Source organism: Phalacrocorax aristotelis, chromosome 1, assembly GCF_949628215.1.
Source record: "Phalacrocorax aristotelis chromosome 1, bGulAri2.1, whole genome shotgun sequence".
Classification (NCBI taxonomy): domain Eukaryota; kingdom Metazoa; phylum Chordata; class Aves; order Suliformes; family Phalacrocoracidae; genus Phalacrocorax; species Phalacrocorax aristotelis.
The window spans coordinates 202027542-202047065 of record NC_134276.1 but is presented as its reverse complement, the minus strand read 5'-3'; the positions used below and the strand labels follow the sequence as shown (position 1 = coordinate 202047065).

Sequence of the window (19524 nt, the reverse complement as noted above, 5' to 3'; positions counted from 1 at the left end):
ATAAGAATCAAGCAATGAATGGAAATCGCCTAGTTTTGAGAGGAAGAGACAGTGGAGTATGTTCCGTCCTTTATACCACATATATGTTAAGTATGTAGTGGGATAGGGAGCCTCCTGTGGGGGGCTGAGGGGCTTTGTGCAGGTTATAGTGGTTAGATCCATGATGTGAAAATATTTTTAGGAAATACATGTAAAAAACCTTCAGTTACAAGAAGGTTTATTCTTTCTTTATCCATGTTTATTGATTTAGTTAAGTTCTGTCAATGAAGAGGTTGGCAGTCTTTGAGTCATTCAAAAGTCTCTAATCCCAAATTGCAGTTTTGAGGACTCCTTAATGATTATCTTTCAGCAGACTGTCAAAAAGCTTTTCAGTAGGCTATATTGAAAGATGTCTTGGCATGTTCAATGTGTAGGACAAAATGAAATGCTCATTTCAATAATAACTCGTTTTTTGTTTTGTTTTCTGAGTATCTTGAAAGAACAGCTAAAAAAAGAACAAAATTATTACATTGATATTTTATGATCATTCATTTATATCTGTGATATATATGAAGTAAATAGTGTTATTTATTTTTTAAAAAACAAAATCTCAGCTTGATGAAAGCTGAGGCTTTTCCTGTAAACACCAAGAAAGAAAAGGCATTCTGCAGAAAGCTCAGAGAGAGGAGAGATGAAGAAAGAGCTGAACTGAGGTGAAATAGAAGCTGGATAGTGCAAAAATGATACACTTCTAATGGAAGGATTATGTTCCCTAATATTTAAAGCTATCTGAAATAAGCAATATATGCAAGCTTTTGCTTGTTGTTGTCATTTTGGGGGGGAAACGGTGGATTTTTATGTTCCTGAATTTCTTCCCCAAATTTTTGTGGATTCTGATCGGCTTTGGGAGCTGATGTTTATAAAGTTTAGGTCATATGATACAGAGTGTGCACCACTCTTTGTATTGAAATATGAGGTCTTCTGTCAGTCTGTCTTCATCCACAGATAACTGATCTATTCATGTGAACACAGTCATTTTCTTCCATGGTATCTGTTTAAGAGAATTTTTACAGGCTCTTTCAGATCTCACATATTGTTGGTATTAGCAGTCTACTTAATTATACTTCATTATAGTATGTGGCTTAAACTTATACTTTTCTTTTACAGTTTGGAAGAACAGAAGTAATTGATAATACTTTAAATCCAGATTTTGTAAGAAAATTTATAATGGACTACTTCTTTGAAGAAAGAGAGAATCTGCGATTTGATTTGTAAGTTAACAATCTTTGACTTAATATTGCAGCCTCTGTAAACATACTAATTTTGTCCAGCATAAAATTCATCTGAAAAGAGATAATGTCTGTTGACATGGAAAACATTATAAACATGCTTGATTTAGCATTGCTTCTTCAGAAATAAATATATAACGTAATAATGACCGAGTTTTAAGAAACTGGCAGGCGTTAACTAGGCAAAGTACAATCATACTTACAATCATTACTTCTAGAAAATAGTTAGAAAGCTAAGGATGTCAAAATGCTAAAATATTCTTGCAGCATAGCCGATCAAACGGGTATGGTCATACTGTCCAGAAGTAAAATATTGTACAAGTAATACAGAGCCAAAATTTTCTTTACTAAAGTAAATGTCTGTATGCATCTAAGTATACTATATTTTAAGATTTTTAAGTGAGAGCAGTTGTTCTAGAAGTGGATGGCTTTTGACATTATTCCGGATGTACTCACTTCATTCCACTGGTGGAATTAGTTTGATTTTCACTTTAATCTTTGGAAAATAGAATTAGGAGTCCAGTCACCAGGTCACCTTGCATGTCATCTGTTTCATGTTACCCCATTCTTATTATTTCAGCCTTTGTGATAATCAACCTTGTCTTGTTTTTTTAATTCTCATCCTCGTTTTTTATTAGCAATTCTTCCTAACCTTGCCCTGTGAGGGAGCATTTGAATAACCCTCATAGATAGTTAAGGAAAAGCCATTCACTCAGTTTTGCAGTATAGCCTGTATAGTGGCCACAATTTTTCTTTACATGTCCTTGTTTAGTTGAAAAACCATTCTTCTATTTCTTTTAGTTTCTTTAGTATCTTTTGATGTACTTCAGCTTCAGTTTTGTCAGTTCTTATTTTGTGTTCCTAAGATTTCTGTCTTCATGTGTATTCCTTTTGGTTTATTTGTTCTTGAGAAAGATTTAGGAGAATCATCTATTAAGTTACTTACCAAATAAATATATCAAGAAAGGTATAGTGTTGTCTGCCTTCCTGTACTTGCTAATCCTAAGTATTGAGGTCTCTTGACACACTTTGTGGGATTGTGACAAATCCTGCTCAGGTGTTGATGACAGAAAGTGGTAAGTTGTAGTATCGCTTCCCAATTTAAAGTTATGTTGCAAGTTTGCCTTGATATAGAAACTGCATTAATTGCATTTCTGGCTTGTAGACAGCAAAAACAGATGAAGAAAGACTTCATAATTTGCGTAAAATCTTCTAGCAAGGACATTGTAAAGCCATTTTTAAATCTTCTAGGCTTTAATCTCAATGTGCCATTTACTTATCCAAGTAGTTGCTTCAAAGTGACTCTGATAGTCTCTTTATTTTATCCACTCCCCCACCTGCTCCTCCCCAAGTTTCTGGAATGCAAATCAATCTATGTTAAGAGGGGCATAAAATAAATAGGGCAGTGATCATATTAATGATGTTTTTTCCCATAGCAGTGGAAGAAAAATTATGACACCTGATAGATGTATGTTAGCAACATTAAAGTCACATGTAGTTTTGCTGATTTTGTTTTAAGTTGCCATCAGGGTGTACCGAAATGTTCTTGAATGGCAGCATTTCCTATATCGTGGAAACAAAAAACCCCACCATGTCTAACTTTTCTTTAGCTGTAAATGTCTTTTGATAGCATGTCAGAACGCTTCCTAAGTAAATAAGAAGTGTTGGAAGGATGAGTGAGGAAAAAAGCTCCATTGTGTTCAATACACAGATAGCAGCTAGCTGTTTCCATCATTCAACTATTTCAAGGAGTGAAAGGAAATAACGCCAAGATAGATTACAGGATGCTTCTAGATGGTTAGGTACAAATTCTTTCATCCTCACCATGGAAGCCTGGTGCAGACTTTATTATTTTATTTTAGAAGCTGGGTTTAATGTCATTAAATCTTCTGAGTATAACTGTTGCCTGCTGTTTAAAATAACTAAGTAAGAGCTAGTCAGTTTGTGAAATAAAGGATTCTCCTCCAAGTGTAGGTAAAGCATTGCTGAAATAAAGACACAGCTGAGGCTGTGTAGGAATCTTGATTTGCTTGCCTCTTGCTTCTTGTAGGATGCATGTATGTTATGGGGAGGAGGCAGTGCAATAGAAGAGAGGAGCAAAATACATGAAGTAAGAAAGAGAAAGCTAGGCTAAGCCTAGGCAAAGAAAGGAAACTCTGTAAAGAACTTCTAGATAAATGCTGTTTGAAAAGGACTTGGACCTGGAAGGGAAAATACAGTCTCCTCTTTGTTTCTTCACATACTCAGAGAAATGTACTCCTGTTGGTTTATTTATGAAAAGCTGTAAATATCAAACATACTCTGTACTTATTAGAAAGACATAACTGCTTTCTGCTGCTGTTCTGGATTACCTGGACATAAGCCTGTTCTGAACTCAAAGCTCAATAAGAGTTGTTAATGTTTGCCTGCAAGTGACCATATAGCCAGCCTCTATGAATTTATTTTTGAGCCCTATAACAATAGATGAGAAATGAAATATTGTAGAACTCAGCATTGAATATGTGTATCTCATATAGCTACTCATAGATTAAAACTCCAATTTAGATCAGGAAAGGAGCATGTTTAGAAAGCTTCCTTTTTTAAATTCCCCAGCAAAATTGTGTACTACTGTTTTTTAAAGAAGGAAACTTCCCATATGATTTATATTTTTTGCATCAAAAAGAAAGCAGCGAGTATTTCTCTGAGTTTTGGTGTTCTGAAAAATGAGCATGAACCCCCTCCTAAACTGTACAGTCACCAGTGTCTCAGACCCTTTCTGTTCATATGTGAGGATTTGTTACTGACTTTGCCAGCAAAGTAGTTTTAGTTGTGTAGCAAGTCTTCAGGTCAAATTACGAGTTGTGTTTTTCTGTTCAATTTCATCAGCCAGTATGGAATTACTTTTTTTTTTTTTAAGCTCATGTTAGTGATTTTTATAGTCATTCCTTTGTTTACAAGTATGTTTCTAAAATTTTGACTGTGCTGCACCACATCCAACTACATTATGGTATTCCCATCCTCCTGACGTGTGATCTGGTCCCTAACGCATCCCAACAACCAGTTGTGGCAGCACAACCAAAGGGATAGCATACCGTATGGTGGGAATGGAAACACACAGGGGAGGCTGGGATGGGCAGAGAGGATACTTTTTCACTTTAGTTACTGGTATTGAATCTGAATGTAGGATTTGACAAAAATATTACTGTGGATTATCTGATGAAGATGGAAGACTATGACAGTATAGAAATGAGTAATCCCCTAAGAATTTCATATATTGGTTCTTCTAAAATCTATCTTGAATTCACAGAGTAATTTTTTAAAAATCTGACTTGATAGTGGAAGGGAAACAATGGCATTTTCTAGCTGGAGGAAGAACAAGATTATGATAAGCTGAAAAGAACAAGTCAAACTCTTGCTAAAAGCAATTTAGTTTATTGTCAGTTATTTCTATTGAATTAGTCAAATGACTGAAAAATTACCTAAGAAAATAATTCAGAAGTTAGTTTGTTTTCTAAGATTATTTTTTGTTCTGGTTTTTGGCAGCTTTCATTGTTCAAACAGGAATATCAGAATAATTTCTCTTAGTAGCCTGCACTTTGTTGAAAACTATTTCATTTCAAATAGCTAGTGAACCATAAAACTGTAATCTGATGATTCAGTTTGCCTTCGTTACTGGTGAGACTTCCATTCACATATCTGTTTGTGTAAATTTCACACATTGAAATAGATAAAAGATTTGTTTGATTTTTGTTTCTTTACATTGTCCTCAGATCTGTCATCTCGAAACTGTGATATAACTTCACTCTTTTTTTTTTTTTGTTTTAAGCTATGACGTTGACTCAAAGAGTCCTAACCTATCAAAACATGTAAGTTTTGCCTCACTTTCCTGTGTTGAAATGTTTATGCATTCCTAAATGTCTTTATTTTCTTTTGACTGTAAGTAATACCAGATACATAGAGACAAATACAGTGATTCTGCTGTGGTTAATAACATATATAATGTGCCTGACTATAATTTTAATGGGACATTCCTTCTGTAAAGGGCATATTTAAGTACACATGTATACCTCTTCAGATATGTGATATGCTTCATTTTGTTGATACTTTTCTGGGTCCTGAAAATTGTAAACACGTTTTGATTGTGTCCCGATTAATATAAGTAGAAATCTTTTACATTCATGTCATCTTTAAGTGGAAGGGATTAAATAGTAAATTTAGAGATGCAAGAGTAAAATTCAGAGGCTTCTGAGTGAATTTTTTGAAACAAATACAGGAAGGCTTTGGTAAGAGCACCTTTAAGAATCTGGAGTACAGGGAAAGAGAACAATGGAAGGAAAGTTGTGTGTGTGCTTCACAGTGAAAAGATAAGACTTTTAGCCATTGATCTCCAGTTAGATCCTCCCTGTAAAGATTTAAAGCCTCTGGCAAACTGTTTTCTATCTCTGTCATCATGGAATGGTGGTCTGAATAACTGCAGTGCTAGCTAGGAGGATGCAGAAAATAGAAGTCTTCCCTATACTGTCTTCAACAAGGATAAAGCCTCATCCTGGGCTTTTGCCCAAGATTGTCTGTACTTTTGTAGTAACTAATTTATCTGAATTATCTTTTTTTTTTTCCCTGTAACATACTTCTTTCTACAAAACCTTCACAATTAAGTTTTAAGAAAAAAGACACAGCTAAGTTAGTCACTGTGGAAGTGCAAACAAAGATATATGCCTAGATTTCATTGTTTGATTACTGGAACAGGAATTGAAGGTTTGAGTATCTTGCTGAGCCCATGGGGAAAAAAAGGACAAAAGGAAGAAAAAACAAACCAATGTTCTTCTCAAAACTATTCAAATAGGTCTTGAATTACATATGGACCTGTTACATTCTAGTTAGTACAGGCTAAGAATACTTGGACGCATTAGGTCCTGTTTTCAAACAGTGCCAATTTCCTGGAATCTTCAGTTGTGGAGAGGAACTTTATTCTTTAGAATACCTATTTCCCTCCATCGTCTTTAAGAAGAAATCTGTACAAGTTGGTGAAATATGCCATATAATATTATGCACACAAAGAAGATGGCTCTGAGAATCCTGTGAAAGGTGGTAGCTAGAAATGTGTGTCTCAACCACAGCAATTCATTTCCATCATTTTCCAAGTGCTGAAGGTTGGTCTGGATTGCTGCTTTGCTGCCAGCTTCCTGCATCTCTTTCCCATAACTCTTAAGAATTTGGGCAGTAAGTAGCTAGGAAGCGAGCAGAGCTTTGCTCATATCCATATACTAGAAGCTTGGTGTTTCTGAAAAATGTTAAACTGTTCACGTGTTGTAGCCACCTCATGTGGAATAAGGTCTTTCCTGTTCCTAAAAATAGTCATTGACCCATTCCTTTCAAAATACTGGGCAGTGTCATTTAGTAGGTGAACAGTTTGGAGGATAAAAAGAAGAGTCAACCTGAAGAATTTCAATTTCAGTGACTCAGTTTTGGCAAAAAGAAAAGCAAATGAAATAAATTTTGTAATGGATATGTGAAGTAATCAGACTAGACAGTGCTGCCATTGTAGCTGTCTGTGATAATGTTTATAAAGCTGTCTACCTGAAATTAGACTTTTATGATCGTGGTAACGTCTTGATTTAAGAAAGAAAAACAAAGTAATGAACAGTTGTCATTAATAACAGAGTTTGGAGCTAATAGGAATTAATCACAGAAACTCCACCAAAAAAAAATAAATTGTGGAATACATGATTTCAGTGTAGAAAATGGTAGAAAACGGTGTTATTTTAGAATATGTCATGCCAGATGTTTTTAAAAATGAATGAGGACCTGAGTATTTTCAGATTAATTTTAGCCATTTTAAAAGACTTAATCTTTACGGAAACAGTGTCACAGTGTCAGATCAGTTAAAGGCCATAGTTAAAAAACTTATTTTTTGCAGAGTTCTTTTCCTCTTCAGTGAGATTAGTTCTTAGATCTAATTCGCTTTATGGACTCATAACTAACACAACTCAGAGATGGGAATGAGTGGCCTGGGCTGAGAGAAGAGTCAGAACTACTTCTACAGATATTCGCTCTTACACACGGTATCATGAAGTTACGGTTTGCTGTGTAGGAATTATAGTGTCTGGATTCTCATTACTGTTTGTGAACAAATCTCACAAGCTACTGTTACCACTACAGCTAGGGATGCTGGGAATAACAGAGCTAGCGAGCTCTTTTCACTTGCAAGATAAGGAGTTGGATGGCAGCATAACATTTTTTTTCAATATACATACAACAGTTTGAAAATCCATTCATATTTTTATACTACCTATGTTACAGGGAGATATAGTATGAAAATTAGCTGATTTTTAGTCATATAGTTAAATTATAAAACTTGAAAATAAAGTCTGTCATTAAAGCAATGCTTGTGTATAATCGTCAGTCCAGGATGCTCATACAAATCCTGCACAGACTTGAATTTCTGTCAACGTAATTAACTTCCAAGAAATTCATAGAGTCAGTGTAAAATCTTTTCATAAAAGAGAAGTTTATTACAATGCTCCCGTTAAAGAAGGTAAAGAAACGGTCATGTTGCTAATGCTTTTAATTTTTTTGCCATCTCAGTTTCATTTTTATTGATGAAAAAGACAACATAAAAACAGTAGGTGGAGTGCATTAGAATTAATTCTGTAAATGTAACCCGGTGTTATGTAAAATATGTAATAGTCTGTTTTATGATTCATTATTGCATAATTATTATTAAGGTGCGATGTTTAGCAGAATGTGTTCTACAGTAGTGAATGGCCCAGATAAATGGGAAACCAAAGTAGTTTCAATGTGAAATATGAATTCTGAGGTTTTATGTTACTGCTTTGCAGGATTTTTTGGGACAAATGTTTTGCACACTGGGAGAAATAGTTGGATCACAGGGGAGCAGACTGGAAAAATCAATTGTGTAAGTATGTCATTCTTGAATGTTGAATGAATACATAGTGCTTCATGAGGTGAGAGTTGTGGGGCTTTTTGCTGTGAGGTATCTTGATATACAGAATTGACAGACATGGCTTCTAAAAGAGAATAAATTGTTACATACAGTAGAAGTCTATAGACTATGATTATTTAAGTTTCAATTTGGGCAATTAGCAAAGGAATTGACTCATCCAAAATTTTTGTCAACTTCATTACATCTTGCATTAGAAATTGTTTGAGTATACTAATCTTAAAAATGTTTTTCTTTATAGTTAGTAAATTAACACACCATAATTTTTTATTGCCTTTTGTTCAAGCATCAAGGAAGAAAAACCTCGCTGTTTCATATCCAGATATTCCTACTTGTATTTCTGTGGTTCCCAATAATACAGTTCCCAAACAATGAAGCAATAAGGAGTATCAAATATTTTCTGTTTACCCTACTGTCAAAAAATTTCATATGATCAATGGATTTTCCCCCCACTGACAGGATTTTGATGTTTGCAAACCATTGTTCATAGGTACTTAAAATATAAATTACTTGAACAATCTTCATTTTCTTTTCCTAAATAATGTTTGAGTAATTGAAAATATTTTACAGTTTTTGTCTAAATGTAAGCTACAAATTCACATATGACATTAAAAGCAAACATTTAAAGTTATATCTGGACATTTCATGTGATGGTAATATCTTCTGATTTGGAATTTTTGTGGTTTTTTTTTCTTCTTTTAATAGTAATTGCACTGCAGTGAATGATCCTGAATTTGGTTACTCTGTCTGATGGAGCATTCTTCTTGTCCCGTTTTACAGGGTTCCTTATAAGTAATATACCAGGGGTACTTAATTTACTTTTCTTCATCACCGATTTCCTTGTAAGGGCAGATGAAGTTTTCAGGTTTAGCAAGCCTTACATGATTCTGGGCCATACTTTGATGAAAACACCACACAGAGCACATACTCTGATTTTGTATTCAAATAACAAGAACCAGCATCTGGATGAATGACAGCAATTTGTAAAATTCAGAATGTACTTAGATATTATTTTAGTAAAATTACAAATACAAGAAATTGCCCTACTCAAGTTATATTAATGAAGCATTATTTATCTGATGTAAAATTCTGAAGAAATATGTTCCCAGCAGTACATTTTCTTCTATGTATATATTTGATGTAATTAATCATTTCTCTGTCACTCTGTCACCACTCAGGTGATCCTTTTTTATATCTATCTTTAGTGGCTTATGTGGTTTTTACACTACTTACCTTTTCATGTGTGTAACTTTTATCCTGTACCTGTCAAATTCAAACTTAAACATTAGTTTAAGTAGTAGCTTTGAAGTCCTGTGAAAAACCTCAGAAGTCAGTATTTTGTTAGCAGTGTCCAAAATATACCAATGGTAGCCTTTTCCCTAGACGTTCTTAAAGACTTTTTTCTTGTTTATGTAAAGAACTTAGTATTATTGATAAAATAATTTTTAAAAAGCATTTCTCTAGTTTGTATCAAATAGTGTGGTGGTGTTCTGTGGAGGTGGCCAGCTTCAAGGAGACCCACATATGACAGCTATCATTTTCTCTTTCAAGAACTTTGAAGTGTTGAGTTGTCATGGTAAAAACTCTTCTCAATACTTGAATCTGATTAAATTCTTAAATTTTTACAATTCCAATGCAAGCATAAGCTTGGAAAAGCATCTAAAGTTTCCTATTTTGGTGACAAAAATAGTATCAAGTTGTCTCTAGCACTCTTTCTGGACAAAATAACAGTTCAGATCAGACCATTTAAATTGATAAATCGAAAGAATTTACATAGTTTTCCTTTAATTTAATCTAAGGGACCTTATGAAATCATAAAAACTTAAAGAAATATTTCCATTACAAATACTATGGTAAACTTACTTTAATGATATTTTGTTGAGAAAATATTTTAATGGGATTTAATCTACTTGAATTACTGAGACTTGTGAATACCTGAAAGAAATCCTTTTGAATCATAAATGTCAGGGGTTGGCTAGCACTGTTTTGTGGGGAGGCATTCCTGTAATTATGCCCTTCCAGTCTATTAGCCTTGACTAAATTCTGTCTGTAAATGTCTTGCTTCCAATCATTTGGTTTTGTTCAAAGGCAAATTTCAGCTATTCAGCAGGACTCATTTATTATACAGTTCAGAAATACAGATGCATACAGAAAAATCTAGTATCATGAAAAAACTTGAAAAGTCTTCGCAAAACATTTTCACTTAGCATTTTATCAACATAAACCTTTGATTTAGTTTCCTTAATTTACAGCCAACTGCAGATGATTCAAACTTATTTGTAACAAGTGTAAGCTTTTAATTCTCTTGCTGATTACCATGAGCAATCATTACTGCTGCAACATCTTTTAACAGTATGGTTCATATTCTCTTTAATATTCAGAATTGAGGTCAGTAATAAATGCATTTTTGCTGAAGTTTGAGGGCTTCCAAATATAGTTCTGTCACTTGATCACTGTATTTACAGACTCAGTCTTTATGACAAGTCCCTAGTAATCCTCCCCACCCCCCACCCCACAGTCTCTCCTGCCCTCCTCTCCCTCCCTCCCTCCCCAAGGACTACACTAGTATTTTTTACACTATTTATTTTTAAATCAAGGCCTTAATTGTCCTACACATAAACAGTTCTATTAATATCACTACATGTTCCATATTATTTCCCTTCTCTGTATTGGTGGGACTGTGCACACTGAGAACTAATTCATTTTAAGGGTAAATAAATTCTTCAACTCTGCAGGTGGGGAAGGTTTCAGTATCTGCAGCATGATTCAGGAAAACTGTTGCAAACGCACTATTTAAACTTAAAAACACACCTATGCACACAGTGACATAATATATGTGAGAAGTTATACTACTTCACTGTATCACTTCCTTAAATAACTTGAAAAACTACCCAGAAAGAAGTACTTTAAAATGGCATCACTTTCTGTTGTCATTGAGGTTTGCAGATGAAACTTAAATTTTAAGATGCCCTTCAATTTCAGTAGCTAATCACAAGTTGTCTGCAGTAAAATAGATGTTGTATAAAACTTAACACTAAACAAAAAAGTTAAAAAAACCCAAAACAAACAACAACCCAAAACCAAAAAGCAACCCAAAGTTTTGTTGAATGAGTGTTGAATTACTGTTTAATAGATTATGGCTATTGTAGAGCAGTAGGAAATTGCTAATTGTAATTTAGCTCCTGCAAACAAACAAACAATGAAGGATCAGCTGATTGTATTATCAGATATCAAATACAATCATACAGAATGGTTAACTTCAGCAAATATTGTAGTTATTAAACAACAGTGTTTTGTGATTCTCCTCTTAATCCCTTTCTGGGTATTAAACTTTTGAAAACCTGTCCAGGAAGTAGCCTTCAGGACAAGTATAATAAGTGGTAGAATAGGTGTGTTCAGGTATGTGATTAAAAAGCTTGCCTGCAAACAAAGGAGGAGAGCAGCACAATGGTAGGTGGGGAGCCCAAATAATACCGTGCCCTGGCTACTTCCGGACCCATTCCAGGAGGCTCATCAGCCCTGTGAAGTCCCACCTCCACACCCACAAAGAAGCACAGAAGTACAAGGAAGGTCTGGATCTATTTTTAGTTCTTGATGGTGAGCAGGTTGGTTGCATAGTTTGACTGTCTACTTGAGCACACAAACACTGTCTTGTCTATTGGGACAAGAGGTTGGCCCTATTTTGTTTACTTCTACTAAAATAAAAGTTCACTAACTTTGCACTGTCTAGGCCTAACTTATGCTAACTGCCACAGTGAGATGCACTGTTGCAACTCTATTGACTGTGTTGACTAGTTGTCAGTTGACTCTACTGGAAGCCTGTGGTACTTGGTTAGAGAAAGGTGCTGACTTTGAAGACACCTGTATTTAGTAAGACAAATCTTCTGACTTCTTGAAGGTCTTCATAGTTCTTTCTGTCTTCAAAGCGGTAAATTATTCAGCACGCTACTTTTTTTTTCCTGAGAAAATTCCTGAAGTTGATTTTAAACAGATAGATTAAAAATCATCCCTTCAGCAGTTTTTTATCACTTGGTACAGGTTAAGTGACATCTGAAGTGAGTAACAGATGAAGTTTAAATTTTGAAGTGAGCTATGAGAAAGGAAAAGATATCAGTGAAGAGTCTATGGAAAAAAAAAAGGTTTTATAATTATTTCACAGTTGTGTGGGCCTGCGTAATACATTTTTTTTCTTGGGTAAACAAGCATTTTTCAGGTCTGGTTTCTGATACTCAGTGGTATGGCTGTTACTAAATGGATGTAAATCAGTAGTTCCCCTGAAAGATTTTGAAATATACCTTCCTTTTTGTATATGTGGTGTGGGTAGCTGTTTGTTAATGTTAACGAGAAAGTGTTCATGACTTTTTATCAGCTCATCCTGGTGTTCAGGTTTTATTTTGTCATTGGTGCTTCTGACAGTGCTGTGGCTAGACAACTGTGCCTGGTTGATTGTTCACTCTGGACTCTCTGAAGTCTGGACACAGTGGTGTCTAGGAGACGTTTATTGTCTTATTTTATTCATTAAACCATTGCATTGCATTTCAGGATTGTTTGCTTATAGATATGTATTTAATGTCTCTTAATACTCAAATAACAAAAATTCAGTTAACAATATTTTGTCTTCCATTCCTAAGGATATTTACTGCTTTGAATTTACTGTTCTGTTTACAAAGTCAAGTCTGCATTCATATAACTTGAATGTTCTCTATGATCTGTCACTTGAGATCAGAGAGCTTTTTCCCTTCACCGCATTTCTGAAGTTCATTAACATTTTGCCTTTTCTGTTCTCTGCCAGCGGATGTACAAAGACGAGAATGCCCAGTGCTGTTTTAGTCCCAATCAGCTACCCTACTGAAGTAGCACTTTTTGTACTTAAGCTGCTTGAGAAGCTTGAATTCCATTCTCTGATTGGCATTCAAGTAAGCTCTGACATTCTTTCAAAGTGAAAGTTAGAAAGACCTGAACCTTAAGCTTCAGATCTATCTACTTTGGACATTTACAAAAGCCTCATGTTGATTCAGGACTCCATGGCTGCCATGAGCTGGCCAACTCCAAGTCAGATTGCATATCACCAGGGAAGGTTTCCTTAGAAAGTCTACCATGAAAGGATACTCTTATCCTTCATCAAAATGAAGGTAAAACATCTCAAGCCTAGAGAGTCACCATTGCAGTGGCAGGCTGAAACGTACCTTGGTACTAACCTTCATGGTGAGTGCAAAAGTGTTGATATACACACACATTTTTCTTCTTCACCTTCATGACAGGCATGACTTTTCAGTTTATTGATCTTACAAGCACCAGCGGATTATGCCTCTGAGGCGTGAACCTAATAGTATTTGGGCTTGGTAGCTACGAGGATGTCTCCTGAATCTCCCTGTGTGTTTCTGACACCATTAAGGGCTTTGAATTTGATGCACTCTGTTGCAGAAGACTCTTGCTCCCAGTATGGTAGTGCACTAGCCTGTTATCACTGTGACTATGAGCGATTTTGTTCAAGAACATACTTCAGTGTTGCACTTTATTTTACAGACTGGCCAGGTACAGAGGTGAACATTTGCTCTGAATAATTTATCTCGGAAAAAAAATCTAGTCATAAAAAGCAGGTGAAATGGGGAATCTGAGATTTTAATAGTAAAGTTTACTTTCTTTATCTATTTGGTTACTAGATTCATTAAATGCCTTCTCAAGGCAAACTCCATGTGTAAGATTTACTTAGACCGGCCTTGCATACCTGAGTTGTATTAGCATGAAAGGATGAGGTGCAGTTGTATCTACTTCCAGAAATGACACAGCTTTATTTTTCTCTCAAGAGAGTGACACCCTTCCAGACTTTATTTGGAATTAGATATTTGCATGTTCTGTCTTCCTAGAGAGAAGATGCTAGTCACATTTATAACTCTGAGCAATGCTTCTTTCAGGCTCTACTAAGTGCGTTCCTGTAGGGATTCCCTTTAATAAGGAGGCAGAGCCATTGCAAAGCTTAATGAGCATTCTCTGCTAGTTATTCACATCTGAGTGCCATTGCCTGCTAATGAGGCTGTACTGGAGCCAGCTGGCCTATTTTGGGAAGTTCTTTCTCCTGTCATCTTGCTGTGAACATAATTGATACAAAAACATCTGAACCCTGGAATTGGGACTTTGTATATATTTGTCCTAACCTCTTATCTGTGGTTTTGACTGCCAGAGTGCTAGGTTCTGTAAATTCAGGGATAAGACTATAAATTTTGAATGATCTGAAAAATGTTCCATCCTCTGCCTCATTCCAGTTTCAGCTTGCAAAATTGGAGGTTCTGTTAAACCTCTCAGGCTTGAATTCCCAGATAAATTGTCATCTTTCTCTGACTTTTTCACCAACTCTGGAAAGGTCTTCCTTTCAGTCCTTGTTAAAGCCTGAGTGGTCTTCAGAGTGTCCTTCCAAACTTCTCTAGGTGCTGCAGATGTGGCGTCTCAATCATGAAATCATTTGTTCTAAGGAGACAATAATTACTCCTCAAGACTGTATCTTGTATAAAGACATGCAGGTATTGTTGAGGACCTTTCATTTGATGGTGGTTTTCTGTTTGGTTCCTCCAACAGTTGGATTATTTGCTCCCTCAAATACTGTCCTGTTATAGAACACCCACAGGTTCTGGGCTCTCAAACAGTAGGACCCACTGAAACGTAGATGTTCCTCACAGTTCCTATTCACACTTAAACTGGCACATTTTCTATACCTGAGTGTCAGATAACTAGCACTAAGTGTTGGAGTTGACAGTGGTTATGCAATACAGATTGCCTCATTATTATCCCTCAAACCCTGATCTGTAACCCTTCCCAAAGTAACTTACCCTGAGAAATTAGTTGCCTGAACATAAATTCTGTATTGTCACTTCAGTGCTATAGAACCAATTCCAGAGCAGCTCAATGCTAGCTATTACTTAAAGCTAGGAAGGTAGGCAGTGGCACTGCATTCTGGATTTAAACAGGTGGAACTGTTACGTGCTCGTCCTCAAGGTAATATTAGCCCGTATTTCCCTGGCAGCTGGAAGGACTAGTCAGTAATGGTGAATCTCCAAGTAATGTATTTTCATATAGTGATAAGACCCATTTGAAATCATCTTGTTTTCTCACAAGGCATTAGTGCTAGTTAAAGGTCTTTCCATTTGGCTAATCTGTGACCACTGAAGCTTTTGTCAGGGTGCTGACTTTACATTTAAGGATTTTTTTTTTTCTCAATGAATGGTTTGTAAGGGAATTTGTAAAAAACAAACCCTTTAGTGTCTGCAAATGGTCCAGCACTTTTTTCATGCTTGTAGTCTTAAGACAATCATACTAAGTTCATTCTTAATAGCATCACAAACTGTAGAGGTCATTTGGTAGAGTTTTTAGTTCCTGGATAATGAGAAGGTTTTGTTCCATAGAGAAATTCTGTGCTAATCTGGATTAAGCATTTTACCTCTTCACCAGCCATTATGGTTAGCATTATCCTTCTTTTATAAGGCACATGTACTGGAGAACCTTGGTGATACATGAAGCCAAACCTTACCCCAAGTGCTTTTAGATATGACTAGACTGTGTGTACCTTTCATGTCCACTGAACAATCAAGAATTCCTTTTTTTTTCTGACATACCCATGCAAATATCTTCAGGGAGTTGCCTCTCCAGTTTCCCCCGTCCTTCAGAGTGATAATTCCAGACATATGTATCTCTTGGGGTTGGGCCTCTTTTGGCCTTCATGTTCATAAGATGAAATGAAGCATGTCTTTGCATAAATGTCTTCATGTGCAAATCAGTTTGAGACAGGCAGGTGTTGACTGCCATGTGTTTTAACTGCAGGAAGGGTAGCACAAGGTTCTCTATCAAAACACAACTGTTTGGTTCCTAGTTTGTCAGAAATGGGACTTGCTTATCAACAGTTTACTTGACGCCTCCAGCTCTTCAGGGGGTGATAAGAGTTGGACTTTTCACAATCTAGTGTCTGACACAATAATCTTTTGGAAGTGGCATAAATCTATTTGACATTTCATAGCAAAGGAAATGTGTGATGCTTTTTCTTCAAAATATTGTCACTGCCTGGACTACATCTCAAATATGTCCCCAATGGCACAGTTAACTGGGCTTAAATACTTCAGTAGGAAGAATTTTGTTTCAGGGAATGGTATTTCTGATACCAGTGCTTTCTATTTGAATTGGCATAACCTACAGAATTGTGGTGCTGGGCACTTCTGGATTTTTAATTACACTTCTGAGATTTCTATTTCTTCCTTACCTGTCAGAGCCAGGGTCAAGGTCATTTGTTCTTGAAACATTTTACCATGTAAGGTCAGTATCATCCTGATAACTAAGTCATTTCTACTGCTGCTCTTACTACCAAATTCCAAAAGTTTTTGAAGCTTCAAGAGGTACTGTTCAAAAGAAAAAAATGCAGCTTTTTAGTCTTTTGAAAATCTGAGATTTCAGTTTCAATATCCCATTGCTACAGAGGCTAAAATGGGTAATTTTCAGTCATGAGCACATGAGTCACGTGAAGGGTGACAGCTTTAAAACCAGATGATTTGAAGATACTGATAAAACTATGAATCATACTGTGTAACATTTGGAATGACCAGATACTTTTTTTTCCTGTTACTTGAAGAAAATTCTGCTTGGTCTTAAAGTATTGTACTTTCTAAATCATACTGCATTAAATGAAAGAGTGCCATAAGTTTTGGATGTTTTAAATCATCATGTAAAATTTCACAACAAAAACTTTAATGGTTTCCCTGTCCACTGTTTTCCTTGTGAAATGAAGCTTTACAATGTGGCACTGAGGAGGTCCAAGACAGCAGTCATGTATCTCTCTGATTACTGGCAAATGACTACAGCGGTATAAGAGCAGCATTCCCTGATGTATTCCTTATAGACTTAAACATGAACTTCTAAACAAGAGTTCCACTGAGCTTGCAAAAACTTGCAGCAGTATTTGCTCCTTTATTTGTAATTTCTAAACTTTTATCTGCCTTTAAGTACTATTTTCCCACCAGTTTTTTGTTAACCACAGTCTTGCTAAACTTATTTAAAGTTGTAGAGCATTGTAAAAAATTTCAAAAGGATTGAGGGAACTAATAAGCGAAATAAGAACAACAGTAAATGTTTACATTAATTTTTTGTCATAACAGAAGAACAGGAGTGCCCTCTAGTTCTCTTTGAAAAACCTAAAACATACAATCAATTTGAAAATATAATTCTACCTTAATGTCTCCTTGGAAAGTAATTTTATTCAAATAATTAATTGTTTTCAAGAAAGACATAAAGAAATAAAGAACTAGAATAGGCATAAGCAATAGCATTAGTTTTGAAAAAAATCTAGAAGTAATTGCCATGGTCTGTGCTAATGGACATACTAATAGACATCAGGATATTGCAGAACTTCTCGTTTATAGTATAGCATCGTACAGAAAGTTGCATCTAAATATTTGTACTTCTCCCTCCACCACCAGACCCCTCCCCCTAAAAGGCTGCTTCCACTGAATACTATCAGATTATGTGTGGCTTTTTTGTTCCTGTATTATTCGTTTTGCTAAGGATCTGTTTTGTGCTTTCTGGTGTTGCAGCAGCATGTTTTGAGTTGCTGTCTGGGTGAATTATAATTTATTTTGCTACTACTGTATCTGAGATGATGGTGAGAATATTATATGTCTTCATAAACATCTTAGAATAAATACTGTAAAATAAGGCTGTATGTAGTTTTAAATATATTTTAGGTATTTTGTTTAAGGAAAATTTGCAAAAGGATGCTTTTCTCAAATCAGTAAGTTGTGGAGCCATCTCTAAACAAAACATCAATGGGAGGGTGGAAAACAGAATTTCTGATATTGTAATTTCATCCCATTTAAACTTGTTATGCTATTTCCTTTAAAATTGAAACTGACTTGTTTCTTGCTAGTTAGAGTAAATATGCAGCTCATTTACCAATTCACTTAGGATAAAACAACTTTTTTACACAAGACAAGTGACAGAAAAGGGAAACTGTATAGCATGCCATCAGTTTTGTGACTTGAAAGCTTACCTTGTACTTATCTGTGTCAGCTGTAACTTTCATAAATTATATTAAGGTGATGTAGTTGTATTTTCTTGCAGAGGAATTCCTGGGAAGAAATGTGGAACAGTCATAGTGACAGCAGAGGAACTGGGCTGTTGCCGAGTAAGTGTGTATTCATTGCTTTTTTAAAAATAAAATGAAAATAATGTTGTGATTTATACTGCAACAGATTATCAAAGGTATAATGTATAAATTTGCATTTTGTGATATATGTAAGAAGTTAGGATACTTTTTTCCTATCAGTTACTTATAGTTTTATATAGCAGAAGCAGAAAGAAGCCGAAAACAATACAAAGCATAAAGTTTTTGATTCTTGGATGAGTTTTAATCTAGTCTTTGTTTCCCCAAGTAATTAATCACATTTTAATCCCTTAGTGTCCAGTTTTTAACAAAGAACCATTTGTTTCAGCCATGGAATTATGTTTCCATTATTGAATATTGATGTTACATGAACATCCAAGTAAAATTTTGGATTTTTAACCTTATAATTAAAAGGTTTTATGCTAATAGTGAGCCATATTATTTAAAAAATGTGAAATTCATATTTATTGGAAAGAAGTAGAAAAGTATTTCAAAGAATTGCCATAGAAGAGTTTAAACAGTTTTCTTCAAAGAAAATGGAGACTTCCTTGGCCTGTTAATGGCAGATGCCTACTTATTTCATACAAAACAGAATATGTGGGTGGGGGCAGTGGGGAATTTGGCTGGTTAAGGGTGTGGTGTGGTCATGACCTTCCCTAGGAGTGCCACAGCTCCTCCCCCTCCCAGGATTCCTGGAGAAGTGGATTGGGCAGAGGTGGCTTGCTGGTCAGAAAGCACCTGGCAGCCAGGCTTCACAGTGCTGAGCGAGCTAGCAGCAATCTGTGAATCGTAGGGATACAGAGACTGGAAGGAAGAGTAAGGAAGGGTTATAGGTATGAGGTGATAAAGACTGGTTGGTGTCTAAAGAGGGGGACAGTTCGTCAAAATATGGTATATATTAGATGGGGCTGTAGGGTGTATCTTTGAAGAGTATGCAATGACAAGATAGCAATCTTAAATGAAGAAAGCAATTAGTTTCAGGCATTTGAGGAGAATGTGCAGGGAATCTGGAGAGTACAAGATTAGATACATAGACCTATAAAAATACCTTGAGGCTTGAAGAGATTTGTTTCTGGAGCTGTTTTTTTAATTTGGTGGTGTTGATGGGGTAATGTTTCATCTTATGTATAACTTCTAACTTTTACACCATGTCATAAGTGGTTAATTTTTTTCTGTTT

General features: G+C 35.5%; 1 protein-coding gene across 5 annotated transcripts in view; it reads left to right on the top strand.

The window, feature by feature from the left end:
* CPNE8 (copine 8) overlaps positions 1-19524 on the top strand; it is a 115069-nt gene that overhangs the window by 34245 nt on the left and 61300 nt on the right. For all 5 annotated transcript variants that reach the window (XM_075081324.1, XM_075081321.1, XM_075081323.1 and 2 more), the window contains 4 exons: positions 1147-1250; positions 5074-5113; positions 8087-8163; positions 18304-18367. In XM_075081324.1, coding sequence (XP_074937425.1) covers positions 1207-1250; positions 5074-5113; positions 8087-8163; positions 18304-18367 — 225 coding nt within the window. In that variant the 5' untranslated portion in view covers positions 1147-1206. The remainder of the gene's footprint in view (positions 1-1146; positions 1251-5073; positions 5114-8086; positions 8164-18303; positions 18368-19524) is intronic.